Here is a 26,077-nt window from a genome sequence, read left to right as displayed (position 1 = left end):
CCCGGAAGAACGCTTTAAAACAGAAGTTTTCTACACAATAATTGATGTTTTGGTGGCCAACCTGAAAAAGAGGTTCACAGCACTGAGAGAAATCGAAATGAAATTTTCATTTTTATGGAAGTATAACGAAATGGACGAGAATACGATCTCAGAAAGTTGTGTAAGATTCGCCGAAGAGTACAATTCAGATGTAAGCAGGGATCTAGTTGATGAAATGATTTACTTGAAAACTGTTAGTAAATCAAACATCTCAGATACGTCGCTGAAACCAGCAAAACTTTTGAACAAGCTCGTGTGACAAATCTTTTCCCCAATGTGTGCATTGCTCTTCGCATATTCTGTTGCCTACCAGTATCCGTTGCTCAGGCCGAGAGATCATTTAGTGTTTTGAGCCGAATTAAGAATTAACTTTGATCAAATAAAAGGCATATATCGAGCACAGTTTAATTTAATCTTGCCCAAGTACTTTCGATCCCTAGATCATCTTCAGGGGCATTTCGTCAATTGCGGCCTATCCGACAAGAACAAAATGTCATAAACATATAATTGTACATCACACTACACTACAAAAGGACAAACAAACACTTTAAAATTATTGAAGGAAAGCTACATTGCGTGCAGAAGCCGGAGACAGAAACATACATTCTGTCTCCGGCTTCTGCACGCAATGTAGCTTTCCTTCAATAATTTTAAAGTGTTTGTTTGTCCTTTTGTAGTGTAGTGTGATGTACAATTATATGTTTATGACATTTTGTTCTTGTCGGATAGGCCGCAATTGACGAAATGCCCCTAAAGATGATCTAGGGATCGAAAGTACTTGGGCAAGATTAAATTAAACTGTGCTCGATATATGCCTTTTATTTGATCAAAGTTCATTTATTCGAGCATTCAACCTTATATTGAATTAAGAATTGTTTAAGATCTACTATGGGTCAACAACGATTATCTGATTTGGGACTGTTAAGCATAGAGTCGAAACTTGCAAAAGCTCTTGATTTCGACCACGTGATCCAAAACTTTGCGGATATGAAAGCAAGAAAAGTTATGTTGTAACTAACAGTTCTATTGTAAATAATTAAAAACAAAGTTTAATTGTTAAAACAGTTTTAATTTTCTTCCTTCCTGTGTCAATAGCATGAGTGTTCACTATTACATATCCCAGTTTATGAGTTATCAGATTTTTGGGAATTTTCGTTCAACTGGATGTTTGGGGGGGGCGGCCGGTCTCATCCCCGGGGCCCGGCCTGGCTCTGGGCGGCCCTGTTTACAATTAGTCATGAGCTCGCTAGTATGGGGTCATTCTGAATACTATCTAGCAAAAATCGGATCTGTTATCTAAAAATGTCCAAAACTCTCTGCTATTTTTACAGATCCCAACAGGTCTGCGTGGTATTTATGTTGGCTGATTGTAATGATTAAAAAAATTATTTTTAATCTATTTTACTTTTTATGGATATTAGACTCCATAAATGTTACACATGATTTCGACTAGCCAAATAAGCTGTACATAAACCATACATAAAAAAGCCATATAAAAAAAAACAGGATGTGGCACTACGGAAGTGACCGTGGAGGGGAAGCATAGCTTTTGTATCGTCTAAGCACGGAGACATGGTTTTTAATTTAATTTATTTTATTTCATTTCAATTCATTTTATTTAATTTATTTCATTTTATTTTAATTTAATTTTGTTTATTTTATTTTATTTTTGTTTTCTTTTGTTTTATTAAGAAACACACGCAGGACTATGTTTACTACTTCACGTAGTTTGTGGTCGGGCGATCTGTCGTTACATTTTATCGTTACATTTACCATTTTAGTCGTTTGTATTTTTTCATACCTCTGTGGGATCCATCGCTCCCTCCGTAGCCCACGATAAGAAAGCTATGCTTCAAAAAAAATTTAAAGCCTTCTACTTCATAATCTCAATGGACATTAGATTAACGTACTAATCTTGCACTTAAAATTTTGTAGGAATCGAATGCCTGAGTAGAAGAGATCATTGCAAAGATCCATGGCATTTTGCTGTCATTTAGCGAGCAATATAAAGTCGCAGCTCTCAGCGAACACCCATACATTTCCGCCTCGAATCCGACATGTAGCTTTGACTATTTCTTCGATTACGTCAGCGAATCGTACGCTTAAATCGCCATTTGTGTACCTTAATGCACAAGACTGACTTAAATCAAGGTTTATTTTATTCTCGAAGTAAAGTAGGTCAATGCCCGACATTTATTTTATTCCTGTACAAAGATATTGAACTATACAGTTGAAATTTTCAGTTTTATATAACAGTCGTTACTTTCGTAACTATCTAAAATAATATTTGCTTTGATTAGTGCGACCACTTTATGCTTAAGAAAATACTCATAAAAGATAATAATATTCCTGGCAAATTTGAGTTGTAATAATAATAATTGACAAGGTTAGAGAAATTTTTTAATCTTATTTCCCATTGACACAGTCAATTTTGCCTCTTAAACAAGTAACACAAAAAGCAGTTTCAAATATCTCTTCTCCGAATTACACAAAAGTTTCCCAATGTAGTACAATTTTCAAAACTATTTTAATTTGTTTAGTAACGCAAAAAGCAGTTTTAAATATGTCTTCTCTCGATTACACAAATGTTTCCCAATGTAGTACAATTTTCTATCTAAACTATTTTAATTTGTGTAGTGCCTTGATGTGTGTGACCTGTTTCTATGTTCTTGTTCGTTTGTGTCTGTTTCTATTTTATCCTATGACCCTCACAATTCTAGTTATTAACCACCATATACTAAAATAGGTGGCTTAACTCAATAATATTTTCATATAAAACCACCTTGGATAATATACATATTCCAAGCAGTTCTATTCAGTAAGCCATATTACATCACTTTCATTTAATAAAATCTCCAATAAATAAAAAAATAACACATATTTTGTACATATACCTCTATAGTAAATAAAAATAACTTTTATAAATATAACATCACTTATCGTTGGACAAACCATCACGTCAATAGTTCCATATTTATATCCTATATCTTAAACAACAATAGTTTATTTCCTAACTGCCTCCCCAAGAAATATTCCACAATTTTCATTGTGTAATGAAGCTGATGACCCTCAGAAAACAACATAGCTTAAATAAGCGTTCATTATGCACCTATGTAGCTACATTTCTTGAACCGGCATGTAAGTATTGTTTATATAACTCTTTCAAACCACGCATACGTAATATTGGCACTATTTGTAACATACCTGATACAACTATAATAGTTACTTTTTGTAATTTTTAGCATTTTAAATAACCTTTCCGGAGACCTGACAATGAACAGCAAAGTTCAGTGTTCGAAACCGCTCGTCCAAGGTTCAATTAATAGATTATGAGTAAGTTTAACATTTATTTCTCTAACCTTGTTGAAATTGACTCACGTATGCGACTGATTCATCATTTGAATAATAATTGAGTTGTAAGGAAAAATAAAAAAAGAGATTTTATCATGAAATATAGTTGGTATTACGGAACTATTAAAATTAATCTAAACATCACCACTAAAGCTATAAATTAGATCGAAATTTAAAATTAAAAAAGAAAATTACATAAACTTCTGGAAAAGTTAATATTATCGCTTCGTTTAATTAAGTTTATATCTCCTGTATCTTTTGCTGGAAATGTAGTGTAGTAATGACTGTTATTATACAGTGGGTATTATACATCCAAGCTCTTGGTAAATACACTCTCTCACTGAGATCGGATAATAAAAGATGCATATCTACAAAGGGAATATTTTAATCTTAACAATCACATATTTTATATTAAATAAAAGCTTACAGATTTATGTAATTGTAATAGGGAAAAGTTTTATTCTCTAAAATGGATAGAAAAATCTTAGTAATGGTCGATGTATATGAATGTTAAGAGCTTAGAAAAACTTATGTGTGAAAATGATACGTTTTCACAGTAATTTACTATAAAAATTGTGCATATGATTCTACAAAGCCTTATAGTATAGTATAGAATAAAATAGATAACTAGACAATTTGTTGGCTATGCTTGTAGTGGATGTTGGTAGAGCAAGAATCGTGGAAATATTTTCAGTGTTATATACGCATTTCAATAAGAAAAATGTCCATTTTTTACTATTTACAAATATCCTATTTAGTAAACACATCTAAATATATGTACTGAAGATGAATACGCTTATTTTTATTCACATATTATATTGAAATATTCCCTCAGGGTAAAATATTTGTGGGTATTGACTTAAAGGTTTTGAAGAGACTCCTCAGCTTTTTTAAAATCAATTATAGAATATTTATTCTACAACTACAACTGGACTTCTGTGCTATATTTGGATTATTTCTATTTTTCACATGATTATTTCTATTTGATCACGTAAAGAAACCAACTATAATGCATTCACAGCCAAGAAATAGTGCAAACGCACATCACCGAATGGCGGTGGGGAGACTAGGAGGCTCCGTAGCTTACCTCTGTAGGCAAGGATCTGGGTCTATTCAAATTCAATTGTTTATATGCGCTTCTTTGGCTATCAACAAATAATAGAAATCTTAGATAATAATTATTATTTGCATACACTTCTTTAACAAATAAATACCTAATATTTACATTATGATGTTTTTTCGAGAGAACATTTTTCATTTTTGAATGTACTAAATATTTAAAAAAGTTATAAAGGTGGTTTATATGTTCTACATATAATTTAATTGAATTCCAGTTGTCTTGAAGTCCTGAATTCCAGTTGTAGAACTTTAGTTCTCTTTCGATAACAAAATGTTAACATCATCTCATTTTACATTGACGAATGCTGCTATAGCGCTAAAAATGTAAGTAACTTAGTTTTTAAGTGTTATCGACTTAGTTTTTAAAGTAATGTAATTACCTAAGTGTATATTTTTTGTACAAAGTTTGAAAAATGTTCCCAGTACTGATAACTATCTGAATGTTATCAGTGAATATTTAGAGAAATCAACATAAGAATATAAACTGGAAGTGAGAGTAAAAACGAAGTGTTTTAATGAAAAAAATAAACATTTTCTTATACTGGAAACGTTTCCTAACTTTGTACTAAACTAGTACAGCGTTACTTGTAAAAATTGTATAACTTGCGAACGAATAAACTTAACCAGGGCGAAAAAATATCAAGTCGGAGAAAAGAAAGGATTTTTGCAGTGATCAAAACAAAACAAAAAACGTAGCTATTAATGTTTTCTAGTCAAAATAAAGAAAGCTTTATTTGAAATGATGTACTCATGTTTTGTACTGAGTTTTCACTAGTATATTATTGCACAAATAGTTATGAAAAACCTTAAAACGCTTTACAGCTTCCGGAATACTTTTCTACAAGTATAATATTGTTAAATCTTCGATAAACTAGTAGAAATGGATCAGTTGTATATTAAGCAGAGCTGGTACTAACGTAGTTTGTCTTTTGGGGGATTATATGTAGATCTAAAGTTCAGCGTAAGATTCCTGTCTATTTCTTCAGATGTACTTTGAGACTGGTGAATGCAATAATAAAGAAATTAAAAATTGAAGTAGGGTTTAAATAGAGTTTTAATAATAAGAGTGTTTTCTAGAAAATCGCAGTAAATTGATTATTATTGGATTTATTCTTATAATAATCAATACTTTGTATAACTTGAGCCAGTGATACCACTAGGGATGAATAGCAACCGTTCTTTTTTTCATTCTTCTAATGTGCATTTATGGTAAATCTTGAATATTTACTGGCAGTGAACGTGTTAAATCTTAAAATTATTTTAATAATTATTACAAAAACGTTAACAATTATATTTTTGAAGAATTGTATGAGAATATGTTGCTAAAGACGTAAAAAATAGTTTAATTACGGCTTCAGTGTGTATCAGTATGGAATTTGTATAGATTTTCTCACTCGATGACGGAATTGAGACTATTCTTGAAATAAATAAACAATAAATGAATAGTTTAGACAGCACATATCACATAGTTGTAAATTTCTGAAGAAACAGACAAGATTAATAGTTTAAAGTTATGCTGGATTCAAACCAAATAAAATACGTTCCAAAATGACTCAGGTAATAAGTCCATCAAAAGAAAACTACTCTAAGTATTCTATTTATTAAAAAATTTGTTCCTACTAGCTTATAAACACACTTATATTAACTATTATCGAGTGTTTGACTCACAAATCAATGTTTTTGTAAGAAAAAGTATTCACGTACACATACACACTCACACACATACCCACATCATGTGATACTTTTCTGATATAATTATATTTATTGATGAATGCAAGACAGCATAAGGTCACATCCTTCAATTTAGTAGGTTTGAGTCAAAAGCGTTTCATGTCTATACAAAATATTTTTGGAATCTGTGAAACGCTTTAGAGTAGCGTGATATGTTTCACAGACCTCTAGATATCAGTAGGCGACCTGAAATTTTCCAGGGTTTCTTAAGAATTACAGGAATCCTAAAATCGTAAGTGCAAGATGAAATCTTTTAGCGCCTCTGGGACTTCAAGGTAGACTGAAATATAACAGGAGAATCTAGATATCCTCGGAGTAGTCAACTTTTCATTTCTATCCTGGAACACTTGTTAACTCTGTCGTTGGGGGGTTAAAGGAGGACTCTGTATACTTCTCGGACTACTAGGTAACTATAGGCAACCTAAAATATTTCCGAATCCCCTTAAAACTTCAGAGCAGCAGCCCGAAATACTAATTCTAACCGGGGATTATGTAAAATTTTTAGGCCGTCTTCTCTTTATACTCAGTGCAGATTAAAATATGCCAGAAAACTCTAGATAGCTTTTGGGAAGCCCGTAAAGTTTGATATATATTCTGGAAAGTGTGTCACGGTTCTAAAAGGCTATAATGGCAGCAAGGTATGTTGCATGGACCTCTAGATAATTGAATGCAGCCTGCAATGTTTGAAGAACAAGTCGAAAGACTTAATGCCAGTATGAAATACCTCAGTCTGTTCGGGAATGTTGTAGAATTCTAGATTGTCTTCATATTTGATAGAGAATGAAATATTTCAGGAAACTCAAGATAATTTAAGACTGCCAAAGGAACTACTGGAATATTGCTGGAACTCTTAAAGGTTACAAGAGCAGTGTGGTGAGTTTCACGCAGCTCAAGATGACTATAAAGTAGCCTGAAATGTTTCTGAAGCCTCTTATGGATTTGAGGGCAGCCTGAAATACTTTATTGTTGACCGGGAACATTGCTGTAGAATTTCTAGTCGTCACTTTATCCTTGGTGCAAATTTAAATACTTCGTGACTGACCTGTAATGTTTTAGCGGCCTCATAAATGACTTAAAGGCAGACTGAATACCTATAGATAGGTACACGGTTACCTGAAATAATTCATTTCTAGCCGTAAATGATGTGGAATTTGTAAGTAGTCTTCTTTTTATACTTAGTGTAGATTAAAATGTTTAAGGACTGTCTTAAAATGGTTTAGCGACCTCTGGAAGATTTCAGGATAGATTGAAATATATCAGGTGAGTTTAGATGACTTTAGTACAGCCAGGAGTTCTTTCATGTTTGTTCTGGAATATTTAGTCTCTTAAAGGCTACAAACCAGTGTTATATGTTTCACGGACCTCAAGATAACTGTAGAGCAGCCTAAAATGTTTCTGAGGCTCTTTTTATTCTTGAGTATACCTGAAATATTTCATTGTTTACTGGGAATATTTTCCTTAATTCTTGGTAGATTTCAATAATAAATCCGTTTAGGAATTCTTGGCAAGTGGCTTAACCATTTTTGTTATGCACCAATAATGAAGCTCTGGTCACTTATATTAATAATAGATATTTGGCTTCATTTAAAACCTCAAATATTAGACATCCAATGTCTATCGTCTTCTTTGTGTCTTACATATATATAACCTACATTTAGTTAAAGGCTGTTCTAATAAAATTATTGCTTTATACATAGTAAATTCTTTTTTTATATCGCTTAATTCAATTTTAAACATGTAGGTATACTTTTCATTAATACCAAAAGCTGGTTTACTATGTCTACCATGTTTAGCCTCTTAATATATCGTTTGCTGTATTTTACTGGTGAGTTGGATAAAAACAAAAACATTTGATTTGAGACACTCTGTATGCATTCCTTATATAAATTATATTATATTTTTCCGCAGTCATAAACGGTTAGTTAGTTTATTCATAAAAAATATCTTTTTAACAAGACTAAATTCTCTGGTAGTTTACATCTCCAAGAACGAAATATGTTGTTACACTAATAGAATTAAAAAAGTAGAGCTTAGATTCTAGTTTTTTTTTAGTCAGGAAGCGACTAAAGTAGTAATATCAGTTATCCACAGAGTTATTTTTGAAAATCCACAGATTTAGGTTTAGGAAATATAATAAACAATTTGGTAGAATGGAAATACATAATTTTCAACAAGAAACACTAATACTTCCCAATTAAAGGGGATTTTTAGAAACTAGAAAGTGAAGTAAAGAAATACGTGGTTGAAATAAATATTAAAAATTCAAAATAGATGACTATCGGGTGGATTCAACAAAAACCGGGAGGAAATCTGAATATAAAAAGAAGAGAAGGTCAATTTGTGAATTTACCTCCTGCAAGCGGTATACAAGGAAAAAATAATTATTAAACACAAATGGCTAACAAAAGAAGTATCGAAGTCGTAAGGAAACTTTTGAAATTTAAGTTTCTATTCAGTTATCAAAACTAAGAATCTGCTGACCAACCCTATGCATGCAAAATGTGGATGCTAAATAATCCCGAAGGGAAGAATGGTTTGAGAAAAATAAAATATGGAGAAGAAAAACAAACCACAAAGCCTACTATCACTAAAAAGAAACAAAAATAATCATTTTCATTAATACCTTAGAAATGAATTGTCTAGGGCAGATTTAACGAATGATAGGAAAGCTAATAATTTAGGTTTTACACACGAAGAAATTTAAATAATTAGGGGAAGACGTAGTACCAGATAATTAGAAACGGTGAAAAGCCGATGTTATTAACTGGAGAGGAGAAATTGAAGATCGAAGAAAATATTTTGGCACATTTTGGCCAAGAAATATAGACTTCGTGCCATATTTTAGACATAGAAAGTGCAATACTCAGTGTAAATCTCTACTAAATCAAAGTAGAAATAACAAACACATAAATTAGGCGAGGATTCAGAAGTTCAAAATGTCATTCTAGGTTGGCAGTTAAAACTGGACAGGGTTCTTAGCGAAATTGTAAGATAGATGAAAAATAAGACATAATGGAGATACAGAATCTAGAAAGATCGTGTATCAAACGCAAACTTCATCTTTAAATGCATTAAATTGTAAGATATTGAGGAAGCTTAAATCGCCAATATTGGATGCGACTAAAAATACTAGTTTGAACTACTTTTTTTCATTAAACATTTGCCAAATAAAAAATAACATCTACAAATATTTCTTTTAATATTGAAAATTAATCTGATGATCTGCGGAAAAAGAAAATATACTATTTTCCTCAAGAATTTATACCTCTATAAACAAAATAAACGTATGTGCTATCTGCTAATTGCAAAAAATGCTTTAAGATATTATTTTCGATGTGGAATTTAAAAAATGTTATATAAGAAAATATTTTAATGCTTATATATACGTCAGACGAATGTTTACGCTGGTTATTTTAATGTTATAATAAAATGTTTGTAGAAATTATGATTAGCGGAAAATATTGTGTGAAGCAAGCGTATTTTCTTTCCTTATTTTACATGGTAGAAAGGAGTTTAAAACAAAGACCATTATGTCAAAGGTTTTTGGACTGTCAATGAACTTAAACGGTTTGTGATGTGAAACAAGAAGTGATTTTATTCTGGAAATTGCTAAAAAAATAATATACGATATACTAATGTTCTTCTTGTAGCTATCTACAATTTTGTTCATTGTCCCTTTTTATGTCTTTAGGGTTCTTCCGATCATATCGTATCAACATATATGATATGGTTTATCATCCAATATTTCTTTTGCTTCCAGTTTCTGTGTTTATATCATGTTCGTTATACTTTACCTGATAGTTGAAAGACGAGAAAAAAGGAAAGGCCTCTCTATATCGAGAAATATAAATAGATACTACCAATCATGGGATATGTACAATAAATGTATAAATAATACAATTTTATTTTACGAAGGGTCTATGAGGAACAGAATCTAACCATAAAGAATATAAAGTTCAGCACAATAACTGAAGTCTTAGATAGTAGAATTTACAGTAAAAACTTGACTATGATCAAAAATCTAAAGGTTAAAGACAATCATAAGAAAAGAGAGGAAGTGAAAATGCTTCGAGAAGTTCTACGGGGAAATGTATTGTCACATCTACCCGTATCTTTAATCTGTACTCGGAAGCAATTTTTCTAAAATTTTTGGATGCGGAAATTTAATTAAACATCTAACATTTAAATAATTGCGAAAATACCTATAAAACTGTCATTTTTGTGGACACTAAGTTTTAAAACGATTAATCAACGAAGTTGGTCAACCTAGAGGTTAATACTAATAAAGAAAGCCAAGATCAAAGATCAAGTTAGCCAAGATCAAAGAAGACGAATGAGTCATAAAAAGAAGACGAATGGCTGGCTAAAGATTTAGAGGATCTACCTCGCATCCATCAAGCGGTTTCGAAACCGCGACTCGCTGAGTTAAAGCTCAGCAGTTTACCGCTCTGCTCACTGCATCTGCAGAGTTTCCTTTAGCGCAGATTAAACGAAACAAATAAAAATCACATGTTGCCATGTCGGGTAAATAAGATTGAGATTCTAATCTGGATTTTTATAATTTTATGCGTTTATTATCACAATTGAACTTACAAAGCTTTCATGTGAAATTAGACAACGATGGAACCTACGGAATAAGAAACATCTAGATTAACAGGTGTACAGATGCATGAGTGGCGGCATCCGTAATAAAATATTTCTCAATCCAAATTTCTATTTCTTGTTATATTGCACGTGCTTAGGTAAGATCAATATTATTATTGTATATTCACAACCGTTTGTTCTAGTTATAACTTTTGGGAGGAAGATGTAGTAAAGAACATGTGTCAATATTATTATTGTATATTCACCACCGTTTATTCGAGTTATCACTTTTGGGAGAACGTTTTAGTGAAGAACAATGAATCATTCAATTAACTTAATCATAACTTTTTAAACATGACAATTTAAAAGAACTCACACAAAAAAATAGGAATAGTAAATGTTGTATTAAATAACTTTGTTATAACCGGCGTTAACATTCAATGTGTACTTTAGAAGATGTAAGAATAAGAAAATAAGTGTGTTTGCGTAATATCTAGTTTTATTTGTAAATTTTTGTATCATATTATGGTGTAAATAATGACTAGATTCTGTGTATTCCCCCGACTGAAGAAAATTAAGTTGTATTTAAGATTTGTGTTTTAAATAATGTTGTATTATTATATAGTGTTTATGTACATTTCTTTGTATATAAATTCGCCTAAGTAGATGACTTTGTTTTATTTAAACCCTTGTTATAAATGTCGTTTAAAATGTATAATATATGTCTGAATTGTGAATATGAATGAGTCAGATAAAATTAAATTATTAGAAGAATTTTTTTCACCAAGTAACTAAAACCAAAATTTGTTTAATTTAGTAATGTTTTGTATTTTGAGAACGATTGGAGTGGATCAGTAGTGGAATGTAAAACGTCAATAAACTTACTTTAACCTTAAATTGTGGCTTATTCCTAATTAAAATAGTAATTGCTTTAAGATGCCGCAAGAAAATAGCTTCAGAACAATAGTATTTAAATATGATTCAATAGAAAATCTCAGGTGAGTCGGTGAAGATATTATAGAAAAAGTGGCGAATAAAGTTGGACTTTGTGAACGAAGTGTATTTACGGTGATTAAGGAATATAAAACTAATCATCAGTTCGCTGGACCAAAAGTATGTCTGTCCCGGAAAAAAAGTTTGATAAAATAGATGACTTTGACAAAAATGGAATTAGAAGAGAGGTTCATAATTTTTTTATGAGAAACGAAATACCCACCGTGGATATGGTTTTAAAGGAGATGAATGATGACCCTGATTTGCAAAATTTTACGAAAACCACATTTTGTAGAATATTAAAAAACCTAATTTTCAATATCAACGCAGGGGAAGAAACGCCCTTTTATTAGACAGAGATGACATAGTGGTGTGGCGACGAAAATATCTTCCACAGATAAGGACTTAACGACACGAGAGGCGTAAAATTTATTATCTGGATGAGACATGGTTGAACGGTGGACATACAAAACCTAAAATATGGGTAGACAGTGCAGTCAAATCATCTAAACAAGCTTTTTTGGCTGGATTAACAACGGGATTCAAAAATCCTTCAAGTAATTTGTTACATTCTACATATTTCAAATCTTACAAATACTTTAAATTTTTAGGAAAAGGCAAAAGAAATTATTTGTCATATTAGTGCCAAGAATAGGTTTGTTCCAAATGCCCTCTGGGCGTTTGAGTCAAATAAGTCTTGTTATTACCATGAAGAGATGGTTAGATCCATATCTAGAGACAGGTTAATCTTTTGAAAATTGGTGAAAATTTCCGATGTCTTAACAATATTAAAAGACAAATCTATCATCGTTCTTGACAACGTACCGTAATATTCTCATGAAATAGAAAAAATACCAACAAGTGCACCTAAAAAAAAAGCAATAGTCAGAATTGGCTGCGTTCCAAAAATATTCCGATTTTTTAAATAAAAAAGTAACCTATTCAATAAAATATACTAAACAGAGCATATACCAAGAGACAATAAACTGTCAACATTTTTGTAATGATACCGAAAAAAATAAACGCTAAAGAATGTAGCGATCATCGCACTATCAGTCTAATGAGCCATGTACTAAAAATTTTCTTGAGAATGCTGCAGTCGAAAATTTACAACAAAATAAATAGAAGTACAACTAAACGAAACACAGTTTGGTTTCAGAAACAACCTTGGAACAAGAGAAGCATTATTCAATTTGCAGGTCCTGGTTTAAAGATGTAGGGACATAGAACTACTAGTATATGGTATAGTATATGTGTTTTATGGACATCAAAAAGGCTTTTGACCGGCTCACCCACGACAAACTGATAGGTGTCTTGAAACAGGTGGGAATTGATGACAAAACCATCGTATTATCAAAAATTTCTATTGGCATCAATGTGCAAACATACGAACTGGTCAGAATACGACGTGGAGTGAGACAGGGGTGTATTTTATCGCCCCTACTTTTTAATATCTACTCCGAATTTATTTTCGAAGGAGCCTTAGATTAAAATGCAGGTATTAAAATCAACGGGATTAATGTCAACAATCTCATATACCCAGACGACACGGTACTGATTGCATCCAATGAAAAAGAGTTGCAACTATCTATAAACAGGGTGACCGAAACATGTGTTGAATATGGGCTAAAGCTTAACACTTCTAAGACAAAACTTATGGTTGTCAGTAAAACAGAGTTACAACCAATGAACGTCAGAGCGTAGGGAATAGAGTTAGAAAGAATCCACCATATCACCTATGTGGGGGCCAATTTTAACGATAACTGGGATATAACCAAAAAAATAAGAATTCGCATTGAAAAAGCCAGAGCTGCCATCTATAAACCAAACAAAATTCTGATTAAAAGAGATATTACGTTAAACCTTAAAATCAGATTAATACGCTGCTACATATTCTTCACATTGCTGTTTGGCATGGAGAGCTGGGCTCTCACAGCAACACTAATGAAAAAACTTGAGGCCTTTGAGATGTGGATTTGCCGACGAATATTGCGGATAAGTTGGGTTTATCGAATAACAAATGAAATAGTTTTACACCGAATGAAAAAGAGCACATAAATAACAAAAACAATAAAAATTCGAAAGTTACAATATTTTGGCCATGTAATGAGACATCCAGACAGGTATAACCTTCTACACATCAAATACAGGGCAAGATTGTCGGAAAAAGGAACCCAGGCCGAAGAAAAACATTCTGGCTCCGAAATCTCCGAGAGTGGTATATATATTTGAGTTCTTTGAAGTAATTTAGATCTGTGTTAGTTAAGTCATGGATGTATAGATGTCACAACTAAACTTTTTTAAATTATTGACGTAAATATTCTGTAAAATAAATATCTTAAAATACACCAGAATAATATACAATACTATTTGTTTATAAATATTTTTTAAATCTTTTTACACTGAGAATGTTCTAACATTAGACATTAACATTCTACATGCATATAAATGCCTAGCAGTTATGCAATCAGTAGTACATTAGCGTTAGTGGAGACATCTAGTCAGTGTTGCTTAAATTAGATTTATTAACATTTATATATTAAAATTATTTGTTTAATTCAGTAATATTAAATGTGTTTTGCATTAAATTTTATTATGTGACCTTAAGGATCTGCGAATGATTTATGCAGTATTCAACCTACTTACTTACAACAATTAGCAAAACGCAGCAGTTTATATTTAGGAATAATGTGTCTAGGGTGCCATGGCACGTTTGTGAATATACTATCTTATACAGCTTAATGACATCCATAATATGAGAATGTTAATGTTGTTACCCTTGAATTAAATTAATCGTGAGACTGTCTTTTCTTTTACAATATCTTTCTTAGTCGTCTTCTTTTTGGGCTATAATTTGTTTTCCAATATTTACACAACAGTTCCTTTTTATGGATGGGTTTTTCTGTAATAACATTCGGCGCTTCTTGTTATAATTTCAAGTCCGTTTTTGTGACCATCACGTTGGGTGCAGTTTTCGATCCTCTTTATGAAATCCTCCATAACATGCTCTAATATCGCTCGATCAATAGTCAGGATTTCCTGGCAAATTGCGTTCTTCAACTTTATCAAATTACGAGGCTTGTTAGCATATACTACCTAGATACTACCATACTCTCTAAATACTACCATAGAAAAAATCACAAATTGACAAGTCTGGAGACCTTGGAGGCCACGGAAATATCCGAAACGTGAAATGAGTTGTCCTGGGAACAGGTTGCGGGGAATATTCATTGAAGCATAAGCAGTATGTGCCAAGGCACCATCCTGTTGAAACCACACATTCCTTGGGTTTATCCCTTTTCTGCGTAGTTCTGGAACGAAAAAATTTTGGATCATGTCAAGGTAGCGATTAGAATTAACGGCGACGGTATGACCAGCCTATTCGAAAAAATATGGCCCAATAATGCCAACCGAACCAATGGGCAGACCACACTGTGACTTTTTGAGAATGTAAAGGACGCTCATGGAGATTTCGTGGGTTTTCAAGAGCTCAGTATCTGTAATTATGTTTTCTCTCATATTCTGAGAGGAAAAAAAAATAGGCAATCCCTCAACTAATCATCCAGGGAAAGATTCAAGGCAAGAGACGAGTAGGTCGCAAACAAATGTCGTGGCTACGGAACATAAGAACTAGACAGGCATAAATAACACTGGCGATCTTTTGCATGCCGCAAAAGACAGACGTCTGGCCTTAAGATAATTCGCCAACGCACTATAGGTGCACGGCACTATAAGAAGAAGATGATGCTGATCTAAGTTATCCTCCAAAAGAACTTGCATTCTCGTAGCAAAATTCTCAAGTTGTTCAACATCTCTTTCCATTAATTTCTGGACAATCTGCAATTTGTAGGGTTAAAATTTTAGGTCTTTATGCAACATTTTTCTAAACGATTCCCGATTAATGTTTAGATCAATTGTATATTTTCGGGCGGACCATGTAGGGCTTCTGACGATGGCATCTCTCACTCGCTGTATGTTTACAGGAGTTCTTACTGTTCTATTCGGATCTTGTTGCTTTTTTTTCATGACACTGCCTGTTCTAAAATTCTTTATCCATCTTAAGATTGTGTTGCGAGATGAATCCGCTCCACGTCTACCAATATTAAAGTGAGTGCGAAAAAGCCGCTGTATTTAAATAAGATCAATTCTAAGTAAAATAAAACTACATGTGGCTAAGTTATTTAATAAATAGTACAAATAAACGTTTAAAAAACAAAACAATTATATATTTTTATAAATACCAACAAAACGAAAATAACATGTATCTAGAACAAAGACTGACTAGAATAATTTACACTAGGTTACAATTTGTGACTAGAAAATGATCTATAGCAATACATAAGTTGATAATCCTTAGATTCTCATGTCTAGATTGTATAAAATGAATCTAACGAAGGACATAAACCATATTCCTTGTTTCATTATTTATAAATTAAGCTAATGTTTATGCTCTATTTCTCTATTAGTTTAAATAGTTTTTAGAATTCTTAAGATCGGAACTGTTTTTAAATAATTTCTCTTGTGAAGAAGCTGCTTCTGATTGCAAAGTCTGGCTTCCACCGTTCCTCCTTTATCTGGGTTTGGGGCTGATGATTAAGCAGTTATTCTTTAATATCAATATACACCACTTTTTCTTGATTAACGCGCTTCTTCAGATCGCATTAAGGGAGAAAAACTGACACTGTAGCATATGGACAAAGAAAACATTAATATACGGGAGCTCAAGAGCTCTCTTTGATATAGATTTAAGATAACGACACTCACTGTACGTTTGTGTTAAATCCTTGTCTCTAGTTAGAAATCTTAAAACTCAACGAGACAGGAGAAAATTTTTTTAACAGGATTTAGATCATAAATATAGTTTAGCAGTAGTAGTTGCTGATAACGTTGATTTCATTTCCACAAGCCAGGAACTTTTAAAAAAAACTCTAATAATACCAGAAGACTAAACTAGTCAGCTTGGACTTCAAATAAACTACGAAAAACAAGGAATATGATGATTTTTCTCTTCTCGTATTCCTTATGCCCTATAAGGCTATGCCCTATGAGGCCAATGTTCTCCATGGACTGTATCAGGATAAGTAAGTAGATGGAAGCGTTGCTTTTATCACTTACTCGCAGTAAAAGCAAATCATTTTGCTCATCCCACGTAACGTGGGATGAGCAAAGTCAAGATGGTTTGACAATATACAAATGAAATGAGGCAAACCTCTTGAATAGTATCATGAGAGGCAATATCCCGCTTGTAGCCCATTATTGTAATTTTTGTTTTCAGTTGGTTTCGAATTTTATTTTTATCAGTTTGTTGTTACTTTTCTGTTCCCTAGTTTATAGTTTGCTTATGCCTACAAAAGATGCAACAATGGAACACCGTAATAGGTTTTTGTGACGGTAATAAACAGCAAATAGATTCAAGTTTGGACTATTTTTGTCTTTGTAGGACTTCAAGTTTATCCAAATTATAATAGTAATCTACCATTAAGTGTTGTAAACTATGATAATTACCGCACTACCCATTTATCTGAACATTTATAATATAATCATTTTACGCAATAAAAAATTAACAGCAGATACTGATTTTACCATTGGTTCGTTCCTAAATCCAGAGAAGAGTATTCTAAAACAAAGGCATACAATTTTGCAATGTTGGAGGATACTCAGATGCTTGTTGGTTTGCGGACTGCGTTGGTTGTGCGGACTGAACAGCTGCCATCGCCATGGAAACTGGAGTAGATGTTGGATGATAGGGAACCTTAAACAAAACATACATTATGTATGTTTACTGAAATAAATGTTATGATACTGCTTTTATGATACATGCCTAAATTATACATGTTCCTGCAAAAGGTCATAAAAAATAACATTAATCATATTGTTTAATAAAGATTTTAAAACGCGAAAGTAGTAAACACAAATACTGTTTGATAACAATGCGATCTAACAAATAAAGTTTCTCGACAAAACATTTTATTTTCAATACCTGCCCAAATCCACTTTGTCTTTGACCTTGAAATGCGCAGTGGTGTTTTTGAAGGGTGTAGAAAATTAATTGTCTTTTCTACAATAGTTTGTTTAATAAATAAATAATTAAATTATTTCAAATCATGAATGTGTTGCTTGTGTGAGTCCATTTCAAAAGGTAAAAGAAATAATAAATTAGACTTACTCACAATCAATTTAATTTAACTATCCAGACGACCGGTTTCGCTTTCTACAATATGCAAAGCATCTTCAGGTCTCGATACAAAGTTAAATAAATGCTGAAATAATAAACCCATATTAGGGTGTTGTCTAACAAAGATAAACAAAGATAGATGATATAAAGTACAGTAATTATGCCAATATTACATGTCTGTGGTTTTTCAAAATGAATAAAATGTTTAAGCAGACAAGGTAAGAACCACAAATTGGTAAAATAGTCTATTAAACTGTAATAAATTAATAAATGAACAAATAAATAAAACATTACTTACATGCCGGTACTCTATTAATTGATGGTTGAAAGAACATGGTTCAAACTATCCTATATTGTTGATTGGAGAACTTAAGTCTGCTATTGTAATTGTTTGACAGTAAACGGGGAAGTTCTTGAGGAGACAGATTTTATCCAATGAAGTAGAGATAGGTGTAATGTGATTGTTTGTTTCATGAAAGTAATGTTCTATAGAATTGAGTTATTTAAAAGTTATTTATATTTATTCTTAATATATGGCAAATGATTATAAAGTCAAGTATTTAAAGTTAAAAAATTAAAAATTAAGGACAATTTAAGACACACAGAAAACACACAGAGAACACTTAAAAGGGGGACGAAACAGACATTAAATTTAAAAGGGGGGAGGACTTGAATGCACTAAATCTCTTACTTGGAGACAATGAGTTTTTATGTTATCTATTAGATTTTAGAGATATTTTTTTTGTCAAATTTACCTACGACATAGTACTAATAGCAGATTCCGAGAATAAAATGCAGAAACTAATGGATATATGGGTAGAACAAATAGAAGAACTTAAAATGGAGATAAACGAGGAAAAAAGTAAGATAATGATAATCAGCGGCAAAGGAGATAAGGAAGATAATCAAATAAAGATAAAATGTAAAAACTCAGAATTGGAAATAGTAACAACTTACGAATGGAACTTACCTGGGAAGTATAATAACTAATGATGGAAAAATAGACTGGGAAATAACAAATAGAGCAAAGAAATCAAACAAGTTATATTATGCGTTAGCCCCAATAATGGGAAAAAGAGAACTTGCACGAGAAACAAGAATAAAAATATATAACACAATAGTGATACCGACTGTGCTCTATGCAAGTGAAAACTGGACAATTCTGGAAAAACATAAGAGCAGGATAAACGCAATGGAGATGAGACATCTAAGAAGGATAGTTGGAAAGACAAAATGGGACAGATTAAGCAACGAGACTATTAGGAGAATGGCAAACCAGGAACCGATAATGAACAAAATAGCAAAGAGACAAATGAACTGGTATGGGCATATGATGAGGATGCAATCCAATAGAATAACAAGAAAAATTTATGAAGCAAAAAACATCGGAAAAAGAAAAAGAGGCTGACCAAGAAAAAAATGGATACAGCAAGTAGTAGAGGCGGGAAAACTTAAACAAAAATCACTCGAGGAACTGAAAATAATGGCAGGAAACAGAAAAGAATGGAAGAGGTGGGTAAATGGAAATTAAAATAGCTAGCCCAAATCCGACACCCTATTAGGGTAAAAGGAAGGGGAGAAAGAAAGAAAGAAAGAAAAACCACAGACATGTAATATTGGCATAATTACTGTAATTTATATCATCTATCTTTGTTTATCTTTATTAGACAACACCCTAATATGGGTTTATTATTTCAGCATTTATTTAACTTTGTATCGAGACCTGAAGATGCTTTGCATATTGTAGAAAGCGAAACCGGTCGTCTGGATAGTTAAATTAAATTGATTGTGAGTAAGTCTAATTTATTATTTCTTTTACCTTTTTAAATTATTTCAGTTTCCCATGTCACTAAATTAAAGACCTACGATCAGCACGACATGCCTTCTTCATGCTGTTTCGTATCTCCTGCGCCTGTCAGTTTTTTTTACATTACATTCAACTATTCACTTCGTCTTTATCTTCTCAAATAGAAGCACGCTAGTCAAACTCCCTTTTTAGCTTCTCAAATAGAAGCAAGTAAATAGTTTATATGACGCTTCTCAAATGGAAGCAGATGGAGTTAATTTTATTTTATTAAAAAGTTAACTTAATTAAATTCAGTGTTAGTGCATCTAATATATAAGTACCTGAAATTATTCTTTAACACAGAAGAAAATCGACAGTTTATGTGCCAATATTTCGTAAATGCTGCTACGACAAATTATAGGGTTGCCGGATATACAACTAAACTTGTTTGCTCTATAAATCGCATTTAGTTAGTTTTAAGAACAATTAATATAAACAGCAGTGTATTTTAAGAACATTTTATTTATGTTTTTTATTATCATTCAAAAGGGTGATTTGTTGGCAATTCCGATACAGCTATTTATTTATGTACATAATAAAATAAAAATATTTCTACTGGAAATCTTATTTTAATTATTCTATTGTTAATTTTACTATTTACTGCACTATCAATAATTCGCAATTTTGTGACATATTGGTCGCTGGTCCTTCGAGAGTTGTATCTATTTTTATCTACCAAAAGTAGGAAGGTGAGAATATAGTTTTCCAAAATTTTGATTTTAAATCATCGAACCAGCTACCTCATCCTTTCCCCTACAAAGGGCCTTTAACTTCTTCAAAAGGAAGTCTCGCAAAAATATTGACATAACCCAACTAGGAGAAGGTTCAAAGACAACTGAACGAAAATTTAGTTTGGGAAAATATCGGTGAGAATATCGATGAGGGCTTGAATAAAATTATAATAACAAGAAAATGTGTGACAGGAATTTAAAAGGTAGCCCAAAGATAAAAAAAGAAGACTTGGATGACAGAAAACATTGGATTTGATGGAGCAACGGCGACTAGCAAAAATCAACGAAAAACTTTATAAAGGTATACAAAAAGAAAATCGACGTAAAATACGAGAAGCAAAGAGTCAACATCTAGCCAAACAGTGTCAATAAATAGCGTAATAGGTAAACAACAGAATATAAAACCGTGTATATATGTAAATAGTACCAAACATGAGCAAGTTGATCAAATTGTTTACTTTGGATATCAAATAAATTGTAACGCAGAGTCACGGTGAAATTAGATCAAGAATTGAGCAGGCCAAAGCCGCTTTTAGAACGATGTCCAAATTATTATGTAACAGAGACTTAAAATTGGCATTGAGGATCCGCCTACTTCGCTGCTACGTGTTATCGATCTTACTTTATGGTGTCGAGTCTTGGACTGTGAATAAAAGTGGTCTAAATCGCCTTGAAGGTTTCGAAATGTGGTGCTATAGAAGAATTTTAAAAGACCCTTGGATGGAGAAGATTCGAATCTGCAAAATACTATAACGCCTCAGCAAGACTACTGAGATTATAAAAAGCATCAAGAAGAGAAAGGTAGAGTACTTCGGACATGTAATGAGAGGTCCCAAATATAGGTTGCTACAAAATATTATGCAAGGAAAAATAGATGGCAAACGCAGTCCAGGACGAAAAAAGATTTCATGGTTAAAGAACTTGCGAGATTGGTATGCCATTGATACAAGTATGCTATTTAGGGTGGCAGTGAATAAAATTAAGAACTATGATGGTACGCAACGTTCTGAAAGGACATGGTACATAAGGAAGAAGAAAGGATATGCTCTTTTTTCTTAACAGCGAAACAATATTTTCTGTCTCTCTTGCCATGCTCTCTCTTTTTGATTTACGCATAGTACAGCTACAGTCAAATTGGACCGTCTGTAAGCTAATACTCGATCAACATGCTGATTCCAACAATACTCCAAATGACCTTGCCGTATTTTCAGATTTGGAAGCAGATAATAATCGCTTTGAGAATAATCTGGACTCTCTTTTTGCTAAGGTTGTCGCAGACTTGTGAGCAGATACGTAATCCTGATGAAAAAGCTCTTATTTTCTTAAATGACGACGCTTCTAATATATTTTATCGCTTAGTTTTTGCAACAAACTGGCATAATACCCTCAATTTACTGTTTTCTTTTTTTTATATAGGATTCGACCAATATTATTCCATTGAAATCCTAAAGCACACTTGATATAACCATTTTTCCTTCCTGTGTCTATTTTTTGGACTGTTCTTTGGTTTCAATGCGAAACGGCACAAAAAGTCCTGTGATTGTGGCGAAAATATTGAACATTTTTTGTTCTTTTTTATGCCACTTTTGCTTGATAACATACAAATGAAGCTAAACTTAAACTTGGTCTAAATTTGGAACAGCATTTACTTACCGCAGAGTTATGATGAAATCTTGGATCCAACATCATAGCCGCAGCTACAGCAGCCGCAGTTGAAGTCGCGGTCGACGGATTAGATCTTGCTGCAGCAGCTGCCGTTAACATATGATGGTTGACAATATTATTATTCGTATGTTGTGGATTATTTGCTGTAGAACGCTGATTGTGACCTGCCGATGTTGTCGCTCCGAGTATTTGATTGTGAATGTTATGGGTGTGAACAGCATGAGAGTGATGAAAATCTGCAGATTCGCCAGAAGTGAAATGATGATAGGTAGAGTTTAGTACAGTCAAATTTGTAGCTAAAACAAAATAAAATAAAATGGAACTACTGGCAAAATACTATATACCATAAACAAACCTGTTGGAGTTGAATGGTTTTGATGGTGCATTATTAATTCTTGTATTTCTGATCCTAAATTTTGCGTAGATGGTGCCACTGTTGTGCTGTTGGTCTGAGTAAAATTGACATTATTTGTGTTTGTAGTAGTTGTTGGCAAATCTTGGGAAGTCTAAAACCATTTAAATTACATTTACTAAATGTAATAAAGTTACAGCAGACTGAATAAAAAGATTTCATTTGAAGTAAAAAAATATATGCGTTTTTATTTTGTATCAATTAGAATTAGTAGAGAACTCAAAACGAAAGGCGCATAAACCAAGAACGTCCCAACTTATATCAAGCCATCGAAAAACATAATTTGAGAAGGTTAGCTACTTCCAAACAAGAATACATAAAACATAATATTCAAAAGAGAAGCACGTTTAAATTGCGTCTCAAAATATTTTAGCGTCTCTGCGAGAAGTATAAACAAAATCCAATTATTTATTTACATTGGAAAATGCCGCTGGCCGAATCATAAGTGTTTGTTTGGAAAAGGCCTCTGAAATGTGAGGTGTTTCTCCGTCGCGAGAAAAAATAGAGAGAAGATTCCCATTTACATTTATGTAGACCCACTTCCCAAAGATCGCCGTTGTGTCCTTCAAAAGACCTGAGCCATCGCATAGTGAACGTCGGTAAACCTGGAATTCTTCATCTAACTTAAATTCCAAACTTCCCCTTACGTTAATTTTTTCATTACCTCCTTTAAGAACAACAAGATACCACCAGTTACAAAGTGTTATAAAAAAATAAGAGACAAAAGAAGCAAACTATTCAGAAAAATAGAAGACTTGAAAATATGACAACTTCGAGTGCTGGCGTAAGAAAACAAAATAACTCAAATATACAGCTAGATAGAGGAGGAAAGATCATTATGGGATCAGAACTAACATTACGCATATAGAAGGAGTATATACAGGATTTATTCCACGACCAGAGACAAGGAAATCCCTACATTAATAGTCTAAACGGAGACGTAGGACCCGAGATTACTAAAGCAGAAGATCGATGAGAACTAATGAATCTCCTTGTACAGGCACACAATTGAACTTCCGTAACGGTGGAGACACAAGACAAGCATTATTTGTTTTTCATGTTCTTATTCAAAGATTCTTAGACATTAATCAATATTTATACGTCGGTTTCATAGACTACAACAAAGCCTTCGAAGGGGTTAAACATGATAAACTCATGTAAATTCTCAGAAACAAAAACTTGGATGAAGGAGATATAAAATTAATCACCATTATTAAACTTCTACTACAATCAGCGACCAGCAGTAAAAAGTGGTCGAGAAATATCCGAAATTATGGATGGAGTCAGATAAGGATGTATATTGTCACCTCTCTAGTTTAACAAGTATTGTGAAGAAATTGTACGGAAAGCTATTGAATCAGAAACAGTAGAGATAAAAGTAAATGGGTTTTTAATTAACCTGATGATACTGTACTAATAGCTAATAATTTAAACAATCTAGAAAGAATAAAAAATACAATATTAAAGTGCAGTGACGAACATGAACTCTACGTCAAAATTAAAAAACCACATTCATGAAAACTAGTAAAAACAACAACCACTTAATGAAACCACACTGGTAAAAGGCTAGCATATAAAAAACTAAATAATAATCAAAAAGAACTATACATATACTATACAGCTGAAAAGAAGTTATTAGTTGAAAAATAAGGCGCTAACTTGATTAAAATGAAAAGGGCTCTTTGTAGCAGAGATTTGACATTAGCCCTAAAAGTAAGATTGACTAAATGTTACATATAGTGTGTGGAGAGACTGTTATGGTTACAACTGAAAACAACTCTTTAGAACAGTTGATTCGAAAGTTAGAAGGGCTAAGATGATTGCCAACCCTCATTAACGGATATGGTACTTAAAGAAGAACTTTTGTGAAATCCTTCGTGATAAAGGGAAATTTTTGTTCTACTTTATTTTAGCAAATTCATTTGGCTAAAAATTTGTACAATCAAACTTACCTGTGCTTTCGTCTTGCTGGTAGTACCATTATTATTCCTTAACGGCCGTGCTTTATACGGCACCTTCGCAGATGCGTTCTCTCCATGATGTCTAGTATAATGCTCTTTCAATTTATCCCTTCTCGAACTGGCGTAATCACAATGGGAACACTTAAACGGCTTTTCCTCAAGATGGATTCGTTCGTGTCGTACTAGATGAGATTTCTCCATAAAACTTCGCCCGCATACTCCACAAACGTGAGGTCTGACACCATTATGGCTCTTAGCATGGCTCGCTAGTTGGGTTTTTTTGGACGTGGTGTACTTACAATGAGGATATGAACAACGGTATATGTCTGCTACAAAATAGTTTTATTTTAAGAGGAACGAAGTGTGAGTGTATAAATTTTATGATTCCATAATTTTGACGTGTTTGGGGTGTCGGACGCATAAAAATACCCCCTTTAATTGTCCGACAAAATGATTTTCGTTTTGTGCATAAAAAAACTTCCGATTATCAGGAAGTATTCATTTGAATTTGCCATATATGGAATATGGCAAAATAAACACCAAGCGAAATCTGACATCAGTCACGTGAAGATTGGCATTTTAATAGAGAGCTGAATTTTTTTACAAAAATATAGTAGTAGCTGTAGTATGTAATAAATTACATAAGACATACTATACAGTAGGAATCGTGGATATTCACCCGTACATCATTAAATACCTGACCAGCTAGATTACATACTTTTATTACAAATATGTTGTACAAAATATAGCTATAAAAAAGAAACTCTGAGTTCATCTCTAATTCTTTTATCACAATTCATGACAATTCACTTCAGGTTACTTCTTTACACTCATGGACAAAAATATCGAATATTTTGGAATTTTCTAATTTTTATTTTTTCAAAATAAATTCTGGTCAATCAAGTCGTTTATTGTAAAATAAAGTTTATTTTAACAATGTTTAATGGACAATTTTAAGTTTTTATGCGGAGAAAATTGTGAAAAAAATAAAGTTATTTTACTTTAAACTTAAATGCTAATTTAAATTGCTTAAACAAGTCTTTTTAACTAAAAGAAGTGCTTGATCAGTAACGAGTACTCTCCCCTCTAGCTCTTATTACTGCTTGCATCCTTCTCGGTGTGCTTGCAAGTAAATTTTGGACATATCCTTAGGAAATTGCATTCCATTTATCCTGTACAGCAAGCCGAAGCTGCTCTATCGTATTTGAAATGGGATTTCTTTTATCGTATGCGGCGTTTTAGGTGATCCCACATGTGCTCTATTGGATTTAAATCCGGTCTAAATGGTGGACGATCCAATCTTTGAAGTTGAACCTCATCAAGATAATTACTCACTATGGCAGCGGCATGTGGTCGAGCATTATCGTACATTAACATGAATCTTTCATATCCAATGTTACCAACATATGGCAAAACATGGTCTTGCAGGATGTTTTAAACGTAAGAGTCACCAGTCATCCATCCAATAAC

General features: G+C 32.6%; 2 protein-coding genes across 4 annotated transcripts in view; one reads left to right on the top strand and one right to left on the bottom strand.

Annotated features, from left to right (window-relative positions):
- Positions 1 to 11,491, top strand: part of dtn (transmembrane protein 132C dtn) — a 165,263-nt gene extending 153,772 nt beyond the window's left edge. The window contains exon 18 of one of the 2 annotated variants that reach the window (XM_072520199.1): positions 4,725 to 11,491. In XM_072520199.1, the coding sequence (XP_072376300.1) occupies positions 4,725 to 4,733 (9 nt within the window). In that variant the 3' untranslated portion in view covers positions 4,734 to 11,491. Of the gene's footprint in view, positions 1 to 1,974 lie in introns of both variants that reach the window. The other variant, XM_072520198.1, reaches the window with a different exon arrangement.
- Positions 11,492 to 15,994: 4,503 nt separating this feature from the next.
- The window catches only part of LOC140432354 (uncharacterized), a 44,029-nt gene continuing 33,946 nt past the window's right edge, over positions 15,995 to 26,077 (bottom strand). Inside the window, exons 7-10 of one of the 2 annotated variants that reach the window (XM_072520195.1) lie at positions 24,599 to 24,936; positions 22,590 to 22,740; positions 22,223 to 22,530; positions 15,995 to 17,569 (exon numbers count right to left, since the gene is read on the bottom strand). In XM_072520195.1, coding sequence (XP_072376296.1) covers positions 17,435 to 17,569; positions 22,223 to 22,530; positions 22,590 to 22,740; positions 24,599 to 24,936 — 932 coding nt within the window. In that variant the 3' untranslated portion in view covers positions 15,995 to 17,434. The remainder of the gene's footprint in view (positions 17,570 to 22,222; positions 22,531 to 22,589; positions 22,741 to 24,598; positions 24,937 to 26,077) is intronic. The other variant, XM_072520196.1, reaches the window with a different exon arrangement.

This window comes from Diabrotica undecimpunctata, chromosome 1 (assembly GCF_040954645.1).
Source record: "Diabrotica undecimpunctata isolate CICGRU chromosome 1, icDiaUnde3, whole genome shotgun sequence".
Taxonomy (NCBI): Eukaryota; Metazoa; Arthropoda; class Insecta; order Coleoptera; family Chrysomelidae; genus Diabrotica; species Diabrotica undecimpunctata.
This window is presented reverse-complemented; position numbering and strand designations above follow the sequence as displayed.